Source organism: Phacochoerus africanus, chromosome 9 (genome assembly GCF_016906955.1).
Source record: "Phacochoerus africanus isolate WHEZ1 chromosome 9, ROS_Pafr_v1, whole genome shotgun sequence".
Taxonomy (NCBI): Eukaryota; Metazoa; Chordata; class Mammalia; order Artiodactyla; family Suidae; genus Phacochoerus; species Phacochoerus africanus.
The window spans coordinates 8,664,789-8,686,492 of NC_062552.1; the positions used below are offsets into that span (position 1 = coordinate 8,664,789).

The window sequence follows — 21,704 nt, forward strand, 5'->3', positions numbered from 1 at the left end:
ATGTTAGTCCTGGGATAGAGTCTGAGGCCTCTGAAATGAGCCTGCATCCCTTGTCCAGTGACTTTGGATCATGTGAGGAAAAAGCTACCAGGCCAAAAAAACCCCACAAACTGATTCAGAATTAGTGCTGTAAAATGGTTAAGGGTCCAGAGATGTGTCTACAAACCAGGGTACTTAAGAATCCATGGAAAGCAATCTTGCTAAAGATACGATTACAATAAAAACTAAAACGCTTGCGAGGAAACAAAGTACTATGAGGGAAAGCCAGCAGACGCAAATGGTTGGAGGATTCAGAAACCAGAGGTCTACGGTGCCGTCTGAAAGGGACTTTCAATGAAGTGTGTATAAAACATGTTCTAAGAAAGAAGGATTAGAGAATAGAAACCACAGGGCAAAAGTAGACCTTATCCAAGTAGAGGAGAGAAATCTGAAAAAGAGAAATTACTACTAGTAACAAAGTTATTATAACATAGATATCAATATTTCCTTTTGAGCAAATTTTAATCCTTAGAATTGTATAACCACAATCTGTACTTTCACTTGAAAAAGGAATGGAATTTGCCAGTGTTGACAATTGCAATAGCAAAATAATACTATGTAAGCTTAGTAAACATTCTTTTCCCTTAAGGAAATCTGACAAAACACATGAAGTCCAAGACACATAGCAAGAAATGTGTGGATTTAGGCGTCTCAGTAGGTTTAATAGATGAACAAGATACAGAAGAATCAGGTAAGGCTTTATTCCATATTTTTCATAAATGCTATTTACAATGTACTCTCTTTTTTTTTTTTTTTTTTGCATCCATACTCTTCTTTCCACTCCCACTGATACCGCTCAGGTCCTGTTTGCATTGCCTCTTATTTATAGCACCCGATAGACTTCTAACCAGTTTGCCCATCTTTCCTTTGTCTTCCTTCCTTTCCATCTCTCCCCACTGATGTTAAGTTCCTCTTCCTGAAGCATGTGTCTGACCACACTGTTCCCTCTGCTCCGCGTCTTCCATTGCTCTGCATTCGCCTACCAGATAAGGTACGAGCCACTTGACCTAACTTCCTCAGCATCCTTTCTAATCTGATGTCCACCTCCTTCTTCCCCTTATCCCTCATCGCGCTCTCTCACCTGCCTTAATGCTCTACTTGCCTGCTTCACATGACCCCGATCCAGCTCTCTGCCTATCCAACCCTCCCTTCAAGCCCCTGCCCGCAATCCCCACGACGACGTGCCCCCGCATCTGCATTGGTCGAAATCTTGTTGCCCTTCGAGATCTAGCTCAGATCTGCTGCTGTCATGAAGCCTTCTCTGATTTTCCCTTCCCACACCCCTCGTGGGAAGCAGTTTTTCCCTTTTCTCAACACCTGTCATGTGTCAGAGTTTGCTCTCTGAAAGCATTGAATCCCTTTCTGGCTAGCTTTTGTTTTTGTTTTTTTTGGGGGGGGGGAATTATTTACATGCTTCCCTTCCCTCCTTGCTGAGATTCTCAAGCACATCATGAGCAGAACTGATGCCCAAGTAATATTTACTCCACCCACAGCCCTCAGCACACAGTGCCTTGCACATAGCTACCCCAGAAGTATTTGTGGAATAAAATATTTGTTTGCTTCCCCGAAATGTTTATTATTTTGAAAAAGTTAACCGGTTGTTTTCTTAACAATGTTAACAAATATAAGTGTTGATTTCTAAACAATTTTGAGGGGAAATAAACCTGTTCATCTGTTCTAACTAATCAGACGATAGGAGTGTCATAAGACTTTTCTGTTTTAACCTAAGAATTTATCAACAAAAATGATATGTTTTCAAAAAAGAAAAAAAGTTGTGAGTTCCCTTCGTGGCTTACCAGTTAACGAACCTGACTGGGAACCATGAGGTTGAGGGTTCAATCCTTGGCCTTGCTCGGTGGGTTAAGGATCTGGCATTGCCGTGTGCTGTGGTGTAGGTCACAGACGCGGCTCGGATCCCGTGTGGCTGTGGCTGTGGCTGTGGTGGAGGCCAGCAGCTGTAGCTCCGATTGGACCCCTAGCCTGCGAACCTCCATGTGCCATAGGTGCAGCCCTTAAAAAGCTAAAAAAAAAAAAGGCTGGAGTTCTCCTGTGGTGCAGCACGTTAAGGATATGACATTGTCACTACAGTGGCTCCAGTTGCTGCTGTGGCATGTGTTCCATCCCTGGCCTGGGAACTTCCATGTGCCTCGGACATGGCCAAAAGAAAAAAAAGTTGTCCTACTGTTTTTCTGAAAAATACCGTAAATTAAACATTAACCTGATTGCTGTGTTTTAGCTAGTATGTACTAATTTGAAGTAGAAAAAATTTCAAAAGAAAAAGGGTGATGATATCCTTGAAAATATAGGTAAATCAATCAAACGCTTTTAATTCCACCTGGCAACCAGTAACACACTCAGTGAATCAGCCTGAATTTGTTCCTAACTATTCAGGAGAAGTGACTCATAACTTACCTGCTACAGTTGATATGATTTAGTATTTTAAGCACAAGAAAAGGATTGCTTTTATTTTAATATCTGGGAATAAACTGATGTATTCTTAATAGAAGGAAAAGAGAATCATAAACTTAAGACAATAAGAAGTTGTTTAATGTTTTACAGCCACTCTGGTGCTTTGATACATATTGGGGCTATCAAAGTCAGGATTTAAAAGTATATATCAAATTGACATATGTGTAACTTATTGTTCTGGGAACATATTTGTTGAAAGGTGATTTTTCAATTGCTAGGAATTGAATTCTGTGTTTTGCTGTCTTTGTTTAAAGACACACATTTAATAAAATTAATTGACTTATAAATTTCTTCCGATGTAAATAGTCTGATTTATTTTATGCTCTTAAACCATGCAGGAAATTAATTACTATAACTATTCAAGTGAAAAAAAAATCCCTCTGTATTATTTATTTGCTTCATTGCTATTATGTTGAGCAATTCTTTTTTTTTCTTTTGGTCTTTTTGGGGCTACATGTGGGGCACATGGAGATTCCCAGGCTCGGGGTCAAATCAGAGCTGTTGCTGCTGGCCGACACCACAACCACAGCAACACAGGATCTGAGCTGCATCTGCAACCTACACCACAGCTCAGGGCAAAGCGACATCTTTAACCCACTGAGCAAGGCCAGGGGTCGAACCCACGTCCTCATGGGTACTAGTCGGGTTCATTAACCGCTGAGCCACAACAGGAACTCCTCTGTGTTGAGCAATTCTGCATTAAAAAGCTAGGAAAAATGGGTAACGATTTCAATGAGTATATTACACATAGATTAGAAAAGGCCCAAAGTAGAGGATACGATATGAAATATTAATTTCTGAAAAATGAATAAATGTAAAAAGTATTATTATAATACTTTATAAAGTGTTTTACTTCTTTATGAAGATGAGTCTTGGGAGTTCCCTGGTGGTCTAGTGGTTAGGACTTGGTGCTTCCACTGCTGCGGCCCAGGTTCAGTCCCTGTTTGGGAACCAAGATTCCGACATCAAGGTGCTGCACACAGTGGCAAAAAAAAAAAAAAAAGAAGATGAGTCTCATCAAAATTAAATAAAATGTATGTAGAATCTTCTAAGTTGTCAAGGAGCAGAGTGTGATGTCCCGAATTTACACGGGAGAATTGCGTACAGTTTCCATTAATGCTCTTGCATTGTTTCGACTGGCTGACTGACGGGCCCTGTATACCTCTCCCTTCCTTCCTGCTGTTTTTCATCTCATTCCAGAGAGCGGTGGTACCAGGTCTTAGATTATAACTCAAACTTGATAGCCCACTTTCTAATTCAGCTGCGATCTTCTGATGAAACTAGGTAGTTTTACCTGTTTTTCTTTGTTTTTTTATTACTATGTTTATTGGTAGTGCGCTCAAAGTTTTTTTCACAGTTTTCATTGAACAGTAAATGGTAGCTTATAGGTAGAGTTTGCCAAATGCTAGCCGTACCAGACACCTCATAATTCTTTATATTAGCCAACAAAACACACCCCTCCACTTTTGCTTTATGATAGATTTGGAATGCAGGCATAAATGTAGCAGACATTGTTGTTTTAAACAAATGGCCTTGTTTTCCCTTTATTATTGTCTTTTGTGCTTTTAAACCTATTTTGAGGGTTTTTTTTAAATACAGAAAGATTGCAAAGAGCTTTCTCACATGCATTCATATATTCACACCAGAGTTGATGATGGTAAATGCTGTCTCGCATTTGCTTCCAGTTTTTCACAAATTCAGCATAGTTTTGGGGGAAAAAAAAATGCTAGGTAAGGCCTTACACATTAGGCACACACAGTTCGCCTTACACACCTTTGCCAGCCACTCTCAGTCCCAGAGGCCAAACACCAACTGGACGTGGGGTTTTCTTTCATCTCATTTAACGTACAGTGGTTTTAGGTGTGTATTCTAAATTCACATCAACAGTGCCACCTTGTATGTAGATGCCTAGAGAGTTAATTCTGCATTATCATTATAAATCATTATCTGGCAACAGTTTCTATTTCTGCACATCCTTAACTGTGTCTGATCCTGTACGAATTTTCATTTGAGGCCCTGGATAGTAGTCCACTGTCTTTATGTTTTCTTGATTACTATCCTACGGTTGGATCTTATTATGCTTTGGGAAGAAGTTTCACTCCATTAAATGGCTGATAGTTAGAGAGGGGGTCTTGCTTGGCAGTTCTTCAGTTGTCTGTGTTCTTAGAGGGGCAAGCCCAGAGGCCCGCAGCGTGTAATGCTGCAGATCTGAAGGATGTACTGCTTCCTAGCCTAACCCCAGCCTGGAATCTACTAGGTGTTCTTTTTCACGCTCCCTTGCTGGCTTCTCCTCATCTCTCCAGCCCCTCAGTGTGGTACCCAGGGCCACGCTCTCACATCTCTTCTCTGTTTATACCCCCCTCCCCCGGGTGGTCTCACCCAGTCTTCCGACTTTAAATCCCATCTATATGCTGATGGTTGTAGGCGCGCACGTCCCCCGCCTGCCTCCTCACCATCTGCACTGGGATGTCTGCAAAGCCTCTGGAGTCACCTGCCCCAAACTCCCGGTTTACCCCTTACCTCCCAGAAGCACGCTTCTCCTCTGCTCTTCTCCCATCTTCCCAGCTTCGAGGCCAAAACTCTGGAAGTCTTCCTTGATGTCCTTGGCCTCCAATCCACCAGGAAAACCTTTGGTTCTTTCTGCCACCCAGCCCTGGTCCAGGCCGCCCTGGTTTCCTCTTGAGTTGCTTGCAGCGCTGCCTGGCTGGTCTCCAGGGTTCAGCCCCTGCCTCTTTACAGACTACTTTCAACACAGCAGCCAAAGTGATTTTTAAAAATTGTCATTAGTTTGCTTAAAACTGTCCACCGATTTCCTGTCTCGTGCAGAGCAGCGGTGTGCTGTACCACGAGTCTCGGCCCCCTCACCTTCCTGTCCACCGGCTCTGAAACCCCGCTCCCATCCTTCCTCCCCAGCTCCCTCGGCTGTGACCACGCTGACTGCCTGCTGGGGCGCGGGCGCACCAGCGAGGCCCTGTCTGGGGGCCTCCTCTCCTCTCCTCTTTGGGACGCCCTCCCCCAGATGCAGAGTCAGCCTTCAAGTTCACCTCATCCGTGAGGCCTTCCTGAACTTCCTCCTAGAAAAAAAGCACCCCACTCTCTGCTACCAGCGTGGCTTAGCGCCCCTGCCCCATCCTGGTTTTCCCATGTAGCACTTCGCGCCGCCAGGGGCAGGGCTGTGTGTGTGTATTTATCTGTTTCTTTCAACTAGAAAGTAAGGCCTCAGGACAGGGATCTCCTGTGTTCACTTCTCTATCTCCAGCCCTTGCTGGCATGGTAGCTGTCACGCAGTAGGTAGTAAATGGTTGTTGATTGAATGAATGACTGGAAAAAATGACCTATAATATGCCAGGAAATGATTCAACGATGTTATTTTTAGAATTTGATGTATTAGTTTTCCACTCAGGTCCTTCATTACAACTGAATAGATGTAATAGTAGTTAAACAATATTTCATGCCTTTACCTATCCTGTTTCCATGATTTGGCCATGGTCAGTGTGGGTACTGTCAAAGTGACGATGGTGTTAATTAGTTGATTTGTTACTTCTTGGTTATTAGGTCAGAAGACTGGAAGGTATTTTAAGTTATTCTGATGAGTCCATTTTTTCCTCTATAGTAACAGTGTGTCCAGATTGATAAAACTTGTTCTGTTTCTTAGTGGATCCAGAGAAGAAGGCTTTATTTTTATTCTCTTTTTGATTGAGTCACTTTTTTTAGCACCTCAGCCTCTATTCACTGTGTCCCCGTCCCTGCGCCGGGAGTTCCTCGGCCGTGGCTGTGAGGGCGGCGTGAGCGCAGACCCGGCGGGGCTCACGTCCCGCTGCTGGGACCTGGGAGGGACGGTGACGGCCCACTTGGTAGCAGAGGGCTGACTAAGGGTCCACGGGAGGAAGGGAAGGATTTGCTTCTCCATAGATTGTGGTCTGTGACGAGGGTGAGTGAAGGCAGGCGTTCTGGACGGAGGGAGCTCTTTGGGCGGAAGCCCGGAGGTGGGGAGAGGGGGCCAGGCACTGGGAGTGTAAGTGGGACGGGGTGAGGGAGTTGGATGGGGCGCCCACGGCGAAGGGGCTGGGGACAGGTCACACTGCGCGGGGGCGTTTCAGCATGTTCCTTTAACAAAGTCTGACTTTTTTTTTTTTGGTATCATGTAAAGTAATTTAAAGCCATTGGCCTCATTAGTCCCATATACATCTGACCTTTAATCGGATTATTTTCTCCAAAGATTGTGAAACAAGGAAACAAATCCAGTAAAAGGCTTTTCGTTTGTGTCCCTGGAATTTTCATTGCTGAGTTTTTGTTTCTTTGTTTGTTTTTCCTTTCTGCCACTGCTGTTTTATTTTGTAGTGGAAAATTAAACAATAATGACTAAAAGAATGAAAATAAATAACAACACAGAGCAAAAATCTTTTTCTGAAAGCGTTTTGTTTTGTTTTGCTTTGCTTTGCTTTGATGAAGGAGACACACCCACAGCATATGGAAGTTCCTGGCAAGGGATCGAATCCGAGCCGTAGCTGCTACCTGTGCACCTTAACCCACTGCACCAGGCCAGGATCAAACCCTCGCCACCACAGAGACAACTCAGATCCTTGACCCAATGTGCCATAGCGGGAACTCCCTGAAAGGGTATTTTTATAAGCAGAGCACCTCAGTATTTCAGCATCCTTTGTTTTCCACCAGATAGAGTTTACAGGTTTGGGTGGAAAGTCTGATAAGACTTTTCCCTTGTGACATCCAGTTTTGTATGTATATCTATAAATGTATAGTCGCTTGTTTTGAAATCTTGCTCTTTGTTTATTAGATTAGAGAGCATTATTTCTCCTGAAACTAATTTTTTACTCTGACTTAGCAGCGCTGTGGTGTAGAACTTTCCCTGAATAGACGGTCATAAAAGTGCAGAATAGACTGTCATAAAAGATAAGGACTTGATTTTTTCCTACCTTAATGTTTCCCTGTATGTTTTAACACCTTGCCCATGCTATAAGTTGTAGCAGTGTTATGTTATAAAGTGTTTCATTTTACCATCAACTTCATTTTCCAAGGAAAAATACAAGTTATTAGCCATGTATTAGTCGTAGGAGAAGTGGCTGACTTTGGAAAAAAAAAAAAAAATAGAATAAATATTTTCAAGTATCCCAGTTTTAAACTTTGAAGTGTCCATCTGCTAGAAGGACGCCGAGGGTCCGGAGGCTGGTTGGTGCCTAGGGGTCGGACACGCTAGGGCCTCCCCCTGCCCCCTCCCAGATGACAAGGAACCTCTCCCCCCTCCCCAGGGCTCAGGCTCACGGCTGCGCTTCCTTCCGAGACTCAGCTGCCATCTCAAGATTCCTGAGAGTGTATTCCGCATTTTCCTATATTTTCATTTTCCAATACGTGAAAATAAGTGATAAAATTGCGTTGTGTAAGTAGGGTCTTTTCCCACATAACCTGCTGTCTTTTCTCTTTAACGGTGAGCAGTTTTATCAGATGCTGCTGTGGCCTCCGGGGGCGGTGATACCCTCTCTCGTCCTCTTATTTCATCTAACCTAACTCTGGTATTAGGCAGAGTACACGGCTAGAAGCCGCACTGGGATTCCATTTGCCGCGTGTCTACAATAAACACGCAGGAAAACGCTAAGGTTTGGCCCGCGGTAGGTGCCACGGTGGTTTCTTACCTGTATTCCCAAAGGTGGTGATTCCAGTGGCGTTTCAGATGCCTTTCATTCCGCCCTCGCGGCTGCAGTTATCCAGGCCCTTCCTGGTCTGCTGGATGAAGAGTGCGGGTTTAAAATGACTGAGCAAACCCTCTCAACTGAATCTCCTCTGTCACCTAGGAGTCCCTAAACACAGTCAGAATTTCTCAATTATGCTACTAGATTACAGGTGCCTGCTAAATACTAAACAGTGATTAAAGAAAAATAGCCAGACTCAAGAGCTACATGTCTGTTAGGAAACCAGGACACTGAAACTTCAAGTCTTGATCAGTATGACAATTTGCGACCTTAACTCTCCTCTAGATACTGAATAAAATTCTCAGGTAGTTTTGACAGCCACTTTCACATGTCACATTAACAGCGAGGTAGTTATGTGAGAAATGAAGTCCTGGAGTTCCCGTCGTGGCCCAGTGGTTAACGAATCCGACTAGGAACCATGAGGATGCGGGTTCGATCCCTGGTCTTGCTCAGTGGGTTAACGATCTGGCGTTGCCGTGAGCTGTGGTGTAGGTTGCAGACGCAGCTCGGATCCCGCGTTGCTGTGGCTCTGGCGTAGGCCAGTGGCTACAGCTCCGATTCAACCCCTAGCCTGGGAACCTCCATATGCCGCAGGAGCGGCCCAAGAAATAGCAAAAAGTCAAAAAAAAAAAAAAAAAGAAAAGAAATGAAGTCCTACATCTGCTTAAGAAGGACCACTAGGAGGTTCCCATTGTGGCTCAGTGGGTTAAGGACCCAGTGTTGTCCCTGTGAAGATGCAGGTTTGATCCCCAGCCTCAGCGGGTTAAGAATTCAGCATTGCCACAGGTTGTGGTGAAGGTCACAGATGCAGCTCCTATTTGACCCTTGGCCGAGGAACTTCCGTGTGTTGCAGGTGCAGCAGGAAAAAGAAGAGAAAAAAAAGGACTGTTCGATTCAGCACACCTTTATGAAAGCCACACATACCTAAGTCAGTGTTAACAGGATATGCGAGATCTTACTATAGACATTTAAACCTTGATTATGCTGGACATCTAGGAAGTGGGCTAAATTTTTTAAAGAGAAAAAACCCACAAGGACGTCCCTTGGGTGATCTGATTGTAAATGCGAGACTTCGGAGTAGCACCCAGAAACCTAAGGATGGTGTTTTTAGGTCTGCAGGAGAAACCATTTGGTAATACCTTGGTCAGCTTCTGGTTTTCTGGGGAAAGTCCAAGTCTTTTGATTCTGTGTTAGTATGTAGTTATTCCTTTATATCTGCCTTGTTTTATTTTATTTATTTTCACCATAGGTTTACCCTAGGTTTTTTTGTCCTTATCTACAGTATTTCTTTTCCTAGCGGTATCTTCAATCTTTTTCTTTTGAATATTCTAAACCCGTTCTGTACTCTCGACCGACTCAATACCCAGAATGTCTTTCTCCAGCGAAAGGTGCATGCTCCCCAGTTGATGAAGTGCTCACTGAAGGTCAGTGCGAAGATGCCATGATGAGGGACCAAAGACCCCTGGTATTTGATTCTTACCTCCCTTAGCAACAGCAGGCGATGCAGCTGCCCACTTTATCCTTCAGCAGAAGCAGATGAGTTCTTGTTCTGATTTTCGAATGGAATAAATTTAGAGATGTTGGGAGACATTTATTTTGAATGAAGCACAGGGAAAATTTATCTAAGGCAGTCATTAAAAATGTGAACGTTTGACTTCCGAAAGAAGTTTCCATTTCGTTGAAAACCGGCAACTCGAGCTGTAATTATAGTAGGTGCCTCTGCAGAGTCTAAGCCCTCCAGCCAGTTGCACAGGCCCCTGCAGCCTTGCCACGAAGAATTGTATAGGTTCAGGAATTTTGTCCCTGTGTTCTTGGGGTGTCAGTAAATACTTTTTCCTTTTTGCCCTTTGTGTCAAAAATCATGCTACCGGCTATTTGCTTTTCATGCCTTGATCCAAAGAATGTTTTTGTCAACAGACGGCCGGGCTTCAGCGCTGGGAATGTTAACATGTGCCCTCAACTGCCAGACTGGGAGGGCCCTTCAGTGTGGCAGAGCACAACTGGACACATTATTCTCCTTGGAGGTTAAGGACGTAGGATGACGTGTTTAGGAAGAGGGCGTTCCGTCCATCACAGGATTTAAAACCTAGATCACACTGACCCTTAAAAGAAATTTAGTGGAGTTTTCTAAATGAAATTCTTTCTAAATGAAACCTGTAGAATATGGTTTTGTCGCTGGGATTTTTATGGAAAATACTATTACTCCTTTTAAGAAAAACTTCCACTCACAGTCCAAAACCATGGCAGGTCTTGAGATTTATAGTGAAAATAAAGAAGTGTTCATGCCATTAATGAACAAGGCAGATATGACTGCCGTTTGGCTAATGTCTGAAAGTTAACAAACGTTCAGCTCTGGCCCATTATGTTGTTAAGGTGAAAGCACAGTTTAACAAAAACACCAAACAAAATCCGATTACGGCAGTAGTTGCATGCTTTAAAAGTTTTTCCCCAGGTTACCATTGTTGGTCTGGATTTCGGAGCAATTTTTCTAAACACATGAGAAAAACAAAAGCAGACAAATTACAACCACGAGAGAATGTTGGTGGAGGTGAAGTCCCTGACCCGGTGCAGGGCTGGGGCAGCCCGAGCTTGTCTGAGGACAGCCTGCCTGACTCTGACCAGCAGGGGTCACTGTTGGGCAGGGATGAGGGCAGTTTATCCAACTGAAACCGGATTTTAAAATACATCTTTAGGTGACAGAACATTGTAAATCAACTATAATTGTAGATTTTTTAAAATAAAATACAATCTGTATTGTACACACCAAGGAGGAAGAGCCAGTTGTCATATAGTATATCTTTTTGAAATAATGACAGGACTCCTAAATACAAAAACAAAAAAATACCTGTTTGCACATTCTGGCTTTGATGCTTTCTAGGTGTATGTAAGTCTCTTGACTTCCTTTTATAAGATGAGTGTGGTATCACAGGTGCTGTTCGATTTAAACATGACACCAGAATAAAATGTTTGGCAAACTTTTTCTGTAAAGGGCCTGATAATCAATATTTTAGGCGGCTTTGTGAGCTACGCAGTCTCAGCATGATGCCTAAACCCTGTAGCTGTGTCAGCAAAGCTGCCACAGACAGTATGTAAACAGTGAGCCTGGCTGTATTCCACTAAAACTTTATTTAAAAGAACAAGCCAGAGCCACACGGGGCCAGCGACTACGGCTTGGCAGCCCCTGGTAGAAGAGGAATGCCACGCTGAAGTTCCTGTGCCACACTGCGGCAAAAGAAGCGATACCGCAAAGTCCAAGATGGCAGGTTTGGGAGTAGAGAAGTCTTCTTGGTCTTGTTGCCCTGTCATCGTGGACACGTCACCTTTCCTTGCCGGGTCATCTATCCACACAACTTCTGACTCGTGTAGTAATAGTCTTCTTTGGGGTGGGGGTGAAGGGGGACAACTCAGGAGCAGGAAAGGATTTTTTTTAGCCTGAATCCAGGGAGCACAGGTGTGTGGGCTTTGTGTTGGTGCCGCAGATATTTTAAAAATGCCCTTGTCTTCTGTTCCCGTTCCTTGTTTTTTTGATCGCTCTGGGATCTCCACCCTGTTTAGCAAAAATGCAATGATCCAAAATTCATTTTCAGGTTTTCAGACTGTGGCCGTGGTCTTCCCTTCGGGAGTTTCAAGACACAGTGAACACACAGAGATAAACATTATTTGGTCTTTATCTTGGGGAAGGAAGACTGTAGGAAGGAATCCCAGCTCTTCTCAAGTCCTCTGTGAGCTGGAGGAGGTAGTTCTGTCCAGGGAGAAAGAAAGTCCAGGGACCCCGCCAGCCTGTGCCTCTTGCCACCCGGAGGGCTGCGAACCTTGGTCTGAGGTGTGGTGTGACCAAGACAAAACCAGATTAAAATGGAGCCAGATAGCTTTACCCAGCCTCCCACCCCCCACAGGAAGCATATGGTACTGTTTACAGATCCTTCTTTAAAACTGCATACACTAAAACTTTATATCTACATGTAAAATAAAAAATGTAAAAGATTTACAATTTAGTTATTCTTACACTTCCGTACTTACTATAAAATGCGGTTGTGAAATTTAAAAGGTTATTAGTTTACATTCTTCTTGGGATATTATGTTCTTACTATTCATAATAAAATAATTACTTGACGTTCTTAATGTCTATACCTCTATACATTCAACTCATGCATATTTATAAACTAGGTTATTTGCTGGAATTCATTGCTGACCTTCTTTCAGATGACTCTGTGTTTAGGTTTTTAATGATGTGACATCTAAATGGAGACTGTTTAGCACAGACTCCAGAGCCAGACAGACCTGGGTTTGAATCTTGGCTCTGACACTTCGGAGCTGTGGGCTCCACACTTTGAAATAATTAACTTACTTCTTAAAATTTTTTAAAGCATTGTCTGAGAAGAAGTCAGGTCCTTAATCAGCCGTTAGGATTTAGTTGTGATCAGACAGCACTGGTCTGAGTGTAGTGCTAAGCCGGGTTCTCTCAGAGTCTCGATGCCTAGAACCGAGTCCAGCCATTGAGGCATCATATGTACAACTAAGCCAGAAATGCAGAATAAGTACAAGATACAACATAAGAACAGTTTTAGGTGCCAGATTTTTAAAGCATGGATATAGGTTAGGCTGTATTTTAGAGCAATTTGCATTGCTTTTAAACTAACCAAGAGAAGTGTTGGAATTTGTTTCAGTTAATAGCCTCCTATAAAACAATAGGAAAGGAAAAAAAAATTGCTTTTCAGAAAGAGAAATCTGGGAAGTATAACAAGAACAGCAGAGAGGTGGAGACTGCGCGCTTATCTGAATGAGACGGCATGTTGGTGTCAATAGAGTAAAATAAAGATTCCGGGGCCTTGGCATTTAGGTTTTTTGTTTTTTGTTTGTTTTTAATGCCATTTTAGAAAAAGATTGTTGTAGTCTTCTAGAAAAGTTGAAAAACTAGTAGAGAGAGTTCCTGTGTCCTCTGCCTCCCCTTAGCCTGAGTCCCTTACATAACCATAGAGTGTCGTCAGCCCTCAGGAATTAACCTCAGCTCAGTATTACTAACTAAGGTACAGGACCTGCCAGTTTTTCCACGGATCCTTTTCCTGCCCCAGGCTCTCCTTCAGGATCTCACGTTGCACTTGGTGGTAGTGGCTCCTCCAGCACGTTCCTAGCCTATCCTGTCTTTCCTGACCTTGACATTTATAGAGTACTGATCAGTTATTTTGTAAAATGTCTTCACTTGGGGTCTTCCGATAGATGCTCATGGCTGGACTGAGGATGGACGTCGCTGGGAAGGTACCAGAGGGTGAGGATGCTTTGCTTAGTGGGTCGTATCGGGGGGCACATGTAAGTAGGTGTGAACCTTCATTAGTTGGCTAAGGTGAGATCTGCCAGGACTGTCTACTGTAAAATTACTGTTATTCCCATTATAAATATTAAATATTTGTGGAGATACTTGAGACTATGCAGGTGTTGATAGGTCTTGCCAGTGGTAAGTATTACTAGGTAGTGTTCTGATTTTTTTTTTCCCTTTTTTTCTTTTTAGGGCCACTCCCGCGGCATATGGAGGTTCCCAGGCTAGGGGTCCAATCAGAGCTACAGCTGCCGGCCTACACCACAGCCACAGCAACAGGGGATCCGAGCTACGTCTGCCGACCTACACCACAGTTCACAGCAATGCCGGATCCTTAACCCACTGAGCGAGGCCAGGGATTGAACCCAAGTCCTCATAGATATCAGTCAGGTTCGTCACTGCTGAGCCATGATGGAACTCCTAGTGTTCTAATTTATGAATTAGAATTTTCTGCAAGGGAAAAATTACCATTTCTCCATTTGTTCATTCATCCCTTTGTTCGTTTACATCAATATGGACTCAAGGATATTTTATTCTATGGGTTACAATCCAGTATTATTATTTATGGTGCAGCTCAAGTTCTCATAGGCCACTGACAGCTTTTTCAGGTGTCTTTCAGTACCCTTTCAACCTACTTCTTCTTGAAGCAGTTCCTTACTTTCCGACACCCCAAGATATTCCAGCCCTGGAACTGACCTCTTTTGCAAGGAGCCCTGGTTCCCTTTACTGAAGCGAAGCATGGTATTTAGGAACCACGTTCTAGCCTCTAGGTGCTGTGTCACAGCTACTAACCTGTCACTGCTTCTAGCCCCGCTCAGTGGACAGAGCTGGGAAATGCTGGATGTGTGCTACCTCATGGAGACACACATCTGTGTTTATGTCTGTACACACACATGTAAATACACCAGGACCTGACTCAATCCTGATCATTCTAATTCTAGGTACAGCACCGCAGCGTTGATCCTGGCCTGCTCCATGTCCTTTTCATGCCTTCGTCTGCAGTGAGAAACCCACTCACTTATTTGTTCAACTCCAGAATACCAGTATGCTAGTTCCAGAAAGGCTGAGCCACCTGGGGGGGGGGGGGAAAAACAGATTTACAACCACTGCACAGTGTGTGCAGCCTGTTTGGTCTTTAGCCTTTGGCACATCTGGTCAGAACCCTTTTTGCCAGGGTTACCTGGTTGTGGGTTCATTTGTACTCAGTCGTCTGGTTCAGCTTGCATTTCAGCTTAGGTTTTCCCTACAGCCTGGTTAACTAAGTTTTTATTTACACACCATAAAATTCCCTTTATGGTGTACAGTTCTGTGGGGTTTGACATATTCGTAGAATTGTATGTCCACACCCACAGTTCCATAGAGAACAGCTCCATCGCTCCCAAATTCCCCTGTGCCACTTCTTTAGAGACAACCCCTAGCAACCACTGCTCTCTTTGCCTCCCTGTATTTCTATTTCCCAGTGTCATATGCAAGGAATCAGAACAAGTAGCTTTGGGGTCTGACTCCCTCACTTAGCAAAATACACATAAGATTTATTTCTGTTATGTAAATCCATAGTTCTTCCTTTTTTGTTGCTGAGTCGTATTCCATTGTGTTGATGTGCCATAGCTTCTTATCCACTGAGCACTTGAAAGATATATGGGTTCCTTCCAGTCTTTGGCAAACATGAAGAAAGTCTCTGTAAAACATGCATGTACAGGCTTTTCTGTGAATGATATTTCCATTTCTCCAGGGTTTGGTACTAGGAGTGAAGTCTCTGGGTCATGAACTTGGTATACACTTAGCTTTGTCAGCAATTGTCAAACTGTTTTTCAAAGTATCTGGGCCACTTACACTTACATTCCTGCCCACCCTGAATGAGAGTCCAGTTTTTCTACAACCTTACCTGCACATTTTAAAAATCTACATCCTAAGAGCTGTAGAGTGGGATTTCCTGTGGTCTTAATTTGCATTTCCCTAATGATTGATGGCACTGGGCAGCTTTTCCAGATGTCTTCGTTGGTGAAGTATCTTCAGAAATTTTGCCCATTTTTTAAAGTGGGTTGTTTGCTTTTCCAATGTTGAATTTAAGTGTTCTTGAAACAGAATCTTATTACCGAACTCAGGTTCGGCCACCTGTCGCTTAAAAGCCACTAATTCCAGAGGCGAGTGTCAGTAGGAAGGAAAGATGCTTTAGTCAGAAAAGGTGATGATGTGGGGAGAAGGTGAATGCACGTCCAGACACCAACTCCAAAGATTCTGCTCAGCATTACAGTTTTTAAAGGGCAAAGGGGGGCGGAATCTCAGAGAATCATTGAGCAGGAGGTTGGGTTCTGCAGCATGCTCCGTCGTCTGCTGTCTGGCTGCCTCTCTCTTTAGATGCTGTCTTGCCCGCTTGATCTGCCTGCAGGATTGCTTAAGGAGGCTGTTGAGGGCAAAGAGCTGGTCGTTTTGTTAACTGCTTAGTTCCTCATTGCTTCTTTTCATCTAGGAGGAGAATCAACAGGTTAGGCGAGGCATGGTGTGCATTCGGGAGAGCCTAAATCAGGAGTTGGGTTAAATTACCCAGCGATCTCATTCCTGTAATTAGGTTCTTTGAAGATTGGAAGGGAACAGAAATGGGCGAACAGGAAGGGGGCAGAAAGAGCTGCTTTCAGTCTGCATATAATCTCTTTGTCACAAAGGTGATTTGCAGATGTTTTCCCCCAGTCTGTGCCTTGTCTTATTCTTCCTTCTTACGGTGTCTTTCTCAGAGCAGAAGTCTTCTTAATATTAATGAGGCCCAGCTTACCAGTTGTTGCTTTTATTGATTGTGCTTTTGGTGTCATATGTGAGACGTCTCTGTCTGATCCAGGGTCACACAGATTTTTCCATGGTTCTTTAAGAAGTTTTATAGTTTTATTTGTATGAGGTATAAGGTATGTGTCTTTTTTTTTTTTTTTTGTAGGTGGGTGTCCAATTATTTTAGTTCCATTTATGTAAAGACTGTGCTTTCACCGTAGAATTGCCTTTGTCAAAATTTAGCTAATTATGTTTGTGTGGTTTTTATCCATTGACCCGCTTTTCTCATCTACTGATGTCTAGCTTTTTGCCAGTTCCTCACTGTCTTTAATGTAAGTTCTTCAGCTTTTCTCCTTTTTCAAAATTATTTTGGCTCTTCAAGTTTCTCTTCTTTCCCATGGAAATCTTAGAATCAGGTTGTCCTATCTGCAAAATGCTTGTGAGATTTTTAATGGAATTGTATCGCAACTATAGATCAAATTGGAAAGAAATGCTCTCCTAAGAATACTGAGACTTCTAATCTAGGAACTCAGTTATCTCTCTTCATTATTTTCCCGTGGCTGATTTAACCAGTATTTTGTCATTTTCCTCAGACAGAAGCCTGCACATTTTTAAATTTATACCTAAGTATTTTATTCTTCTGATGCTATTGTTAGTAGTATTGCATTTTTAATTTTGAATTCCAGTTGTTTGTTGGTAGAGGGTTTTTTAAATATTTTATTATCCTTTTCATGTCAGTGGGGTCTGTAGCGATAGCCCCTCTTTCTTTCCAAATGTTGGTAATTTGTATCTTTTCTCCTTTTTTCTTGGCCAGTATTAGTAGAGATTTGTCAGTTTTCTTTTTTTCTTTTCTTTTTATTTATTTATTTTTTTTACAAAGACCTAGATTTTGGTGTCACTGACTTCATTTTTCTTTTGTCAATTTTATTATTTTGCTTTTTTTATCTCTTTTTTTCCCTCCTGTACCTTGCCTTGGGTTTAATTTCATTTTCTTTCTCTAATTTCTCAAGATGAGAATTTCAGCTATTTATTTGAGACCTACCTTTTCTTCTCTTTTCTTTTTTTTTTTTTTGATTTTTTTCACTCATGATGCAAAATTTTATTTTCCATTTATAATGATTTTTATTTTTTCCATTATAGCTGGTTTACAGTGATCTGTCACTTTTCTTCTGTACAGCAAGGTGGCCTGGTTGCACATGCTTGCCTTTTCTGATAGTAGCATTGAATACAATAAATTTCCCTTTAACCACTGTTGGAGCTGCATCCCACACGTTTTGATGGTTAGATATTAATTTTATGCAATTTAAAATATTTTTAGCTTTTCTCTGAGACTTTCTTTTCTGACCCCTGGATTATTTAAGAATGTGGTATTTAATTCTAAAATATTTGGAGATTTTTCAGATACCTTCTAGTTATTGATTTCTGGTTTAGTTCTGTTTTCATCTAAAAAACATATTCTGTATGTTTTCTACTCAGTGAAATTTGATGAGGTTGCCTTTGTAGCTCAGAATGTGGTATGCACTGATGAACGCATATTCTGCTATTGTTGCATGGAACATTCTATCACTGTCTAGTTGGCTGATTACTGTTTTTCAAGTCTTCTGAGTGCTTACTGATTTTCTCTATATTTGTTTCATCAATTATTGAGCATGGAGTGTTGAAGTCTTTAACTCTGAGGATTTTTTTTACTACTTTTTTGTTTTAGCCTCATTTATTTTAAAGCTCTGGTTTAATTGCTGCACATTTAGGATTTTTATATGTTCATAAAGAGGTGACCCCTTTATCATTCATTGTATAATATTCCTGTTCATCCTTGATAACATTCCCTGTTCTGATGTCTACTTTGTCTGATATTGGTATATAGTTTTTCTAGCTCTGTTTTAGCTAATGTTTTAAGGTATATCTTTCTCTAAACTTTTCTTTCAATCCTTTATGTCTTTATGTTTAAAATGGGCTTCTTGTCCACAGTGTATGCACGGGACTTGCTTTTTCACCTAGTCCAGCAAGTCTCTCTTCTTAATTCTTTTTTGGCCGCCCCGTGGCATATGGAGCCCCTGGACCAGGAATCAGATCCAAGTTGCAGTTGCTACCTAGGCCGCAGCTGCAGCAATGCTGGATCCTTAATCCACTGTGCAGGGCTGGGGATCGAACCTGCGTCCCAGCACTCCCAAGACACTGCTGATCCTGTTGCGCCACAACAGGAACTCTAGCAATCTCTCTCTTTTAATTCATGTGTTAGACCTTTCATTTCAGTGTTATTTTTTAAGTAATTGGAATAAAGTCTACCACCCTGCTAGTTGTTTTCTATTTGTTTTGTTTTTTTCCCTTTTTATGCCTTAGTTGAGCATTTTTTTATGATGCTACTTTTTTCTCCCCTATTGGCTTGTTTGTATTTTTTTTTCTTTTTTTTTGTCTTTTTGTCTTGTTGTTGTTGTTGTTGTTGTTGTTGTTGTTGTTGCTATTTCTTGGGCCGCTCCCGCGGCATATGGAGGTTCCCAGGCTAGGGGTCGAATCGGAGCCGTAGCCACCGGCCTACACCAGAGCCACAGCAACGCGGGATCCGAGCCGTGTCTGCAACCTACACCACAGCTCACGGCAACGCCGGATCATTAACCCACTGAGCAAGGGCAGGGATCGAACCCGCAACCTCATGGTTCCTAGTCGGACTCGTCAACCACTGCGCCACGACGGGAACTCCTTGTTTGTGTTTTTAAAGAAAATTTAGTTGTCTTCCTTCAAAGACTGTTGCATCACTTTGCATGTCATATAAAGACTTTCTAACAATATATTCACACGTCCTCCTTTCCATCCTGTGTGCTGGTGCTGTTACACCTTTTACATTCACATATGTTATAAACACACATTGCGTTGTTATTACTGTAGACATTATCTTTTAGAACGAGCAGTTTAAAAATTTTGTTTTGTTTTTTCAGGTTTTTATTTTTTAATTTTTTTTATTATTCCCCCAATATAATTGTTTTTCTACTGTACAGCATGGTGACCCAGTTACACATACATGTACACATTCTTTTTTCTCCCATTATCATGCTCCATTGTTAAGTGACTGGACATAGTTCCCAGTGCTACACAGCAGGATCTCATTGCTAATCCATTCCAAAGGCAATAGTTTTAATTTTCTTCATTTATTCTCTTTCTGTCTCTCTTCACTTGAGAGGATAAATACGTGTTCCCATCAATATCATGTTCTTTCTTCTTAAAGGGCTTCCTTTAACATTTACCATCAAGTTGGTCAGCTGGAAATGGATCTTCTCAGTTTTTATTTTCTAAGACAGTTTGTATTTCTCTTTCATCACTGAAAATTATTTTCAATGAGCATAAAATTCTGGGGTTTTGTTTTTTCTTTAGTTTTCATCGATACTGTGTTTTTCATTGGCAGCATTTCATTTCTTTTTTCTTTTTTTCATAGTTTCCCTCTCGCAGCTGAAACTCTCACTTGACATTGTGTGTTTTCACCTTTCTCATTAGAGCTGTTAACATATTCATCAATTATTTTAAATTCTCTCGAAGTTCTAACATCTATCATATCTGACTGGTTCTGATGGCTTTTTCTCTCCTAAGTATTTTTTTCTTGCCTTTTGTAGTGTTTTGCAATTTTCATTGAAAGCTAGTCATCTTACATAGACAGTAGAGACCAATATTGATAGCTTTTGCCTGGCAAGGAGTGTGCTTCTCCTGCGGGCCTTTCCAGGGGGAAGTAGAGCTTTTCTAGTCAGGAGTTGGACTGGGTGGGAGAGATGTGTTGTTGTTGAGGCCACCATCAGAGCCTCCAGAGGCCTCAGGTTCCTGCCAAGACATGTCTTGTTTGGGGTGGAGGATGGATTACAGGAGGAAGTCTTGTCCACTCCAGGTTCAGGTCTTTCCTCTGCCCTGTGCATCAGAGCTGGTTGCCCTGCACGTTCTGCTCTTCTCCTATTCCTCTCCCAGTGGTGTTTTGCTGTCACCTCCCATTTGGAGCTCCACGGGTTGGCACTAGGGGGTGAGGAGGCGATGAGAAAACTCTGTTCTGACCCAGCCTCAGCCTTCTGCCTGCACCCTCTTCTCAGGTTTCTGGGCCATGGCCCTCGCAGTCTTCCGCGCTCCTCAGCTGTTTTGATGGACTCAGGGCAATCTCGTCCCTCCTTAGGGAGTAGAAGTGTGTCTTCCTCTTATTCATTCCCTTTCCCCACTGCAGTAAGTTTTGACCAACGCACTAGGGCAACAGTGCTTGCCGCCCTTCTCTGCACAGGATAAAGCGTTTGTTCCCTGGTAGAGAGAGGGGAGATGGATCCAGGTGGAGTTCCTTGGCCCTGCTAAAGGCTGCTCCCCTCCCCTAGATCTGGACCACATTGGATACTTAGCACTCTTTCCTCTGAGTGCTTGAGTGGTGTTCATAGCATAGCGCCTGCAAGAGAGTGTGGCCCCAGAGGAGTGACACAGCCCTTCCAGCCCACACTTGGCTTTACCCAACCTGTCTGCTCTTCAGCTGAGCTCCTCTGACCAGTGTCCTGTTACATCTACCCCAGGTGACACAAGCTGTGTATCCTTTCTTCCTGCAGACACAGTCTCTAGAGTTTGCACTATTTGATTTCTGGGAGTTTGGCCTATGATGAGTTTGAGAAAAGTCATAAATGTAAAGGTAGGCCTATTTAAAAGGAAAAAAAAAAAAAAAAGGTTGTAGTTTTTAAGGTAAAACAAGTCTCACCCTAGTCAGACTTTGCAGCAGGGTTGGCTTTTGAAGAAATCAGCCTCCCTTTCCAGGAACCGATTCCATCTAGCCAGTCATCTGGTTTCTTTCTTTCTTTTGGGTGTTTTGTTTGGTTTGGTTTTTGTTTGATTTCTCTACTTTTTCTCTTTTGTCTACTTTTTGTCTAAATTTTTTCATATTAAAATCCCTAAAAATATATCTGATTTTGCACTAGTGTGGCAAATTCAGAACCTATGGGGGAGTGACTGTATAATTTTAGAATTTCAAACATCAGACAAGGTAGCACAGAGAGATCCGTGAGACAGGACATTTTAGGGCATTTGCCCAGAAATCACCATCCTGTGTCCAGCGTGAGCATCTGCTGGGATTCAGTAGGCTGGTGTTATTTAATGTATTATTTGACAACAAAATAGTAGCACCATAAAGCAGAAGACTTATGAAATCACTGTTAAAGGAACCTGAGTGCGTATTTGTTTTATCTTTGAATGTTTTCATTGTAAAAATAGCATGTGCTTGAGACAAACGACAGAAAAGTTATAGTCTGTTCTACATCCCAGGAATAATCGTCCTCAAACGTTTTGGTGTTGGTGCTTCGAGACTTTTCTCTAAGAACTTATCTTTGTAATATAGAAAGAGTAGTGAGGTAAATTCATATGCAAACCATTTGGAAAACCCAGGAAATGCACCTATCAGTTATTTCTCTGTTTGCATT

The 21,704-nt window shown here is 42.4% G+C and overlaps 1 protein-coding gene across 1 annotated transcript in view; it reads left to right on the forward strand.

Moving 5' to 3' along the window:
- The window catches only part of HIVEP1 (HIVEP zinc finger 1), a 146,145-nt gene that overhangs the window by 119,036 nt on the left and 5,405 nt on the right, over positions 1 to 21,704 (forward strand). Inside the window, 1 exon segment of the mRNA XM_047797240.1 lies at positions 629 to 730. Within this exon segment, the coding sequence (XP_047653196.1) occupies positions 629 to 730 (102 nt within the window).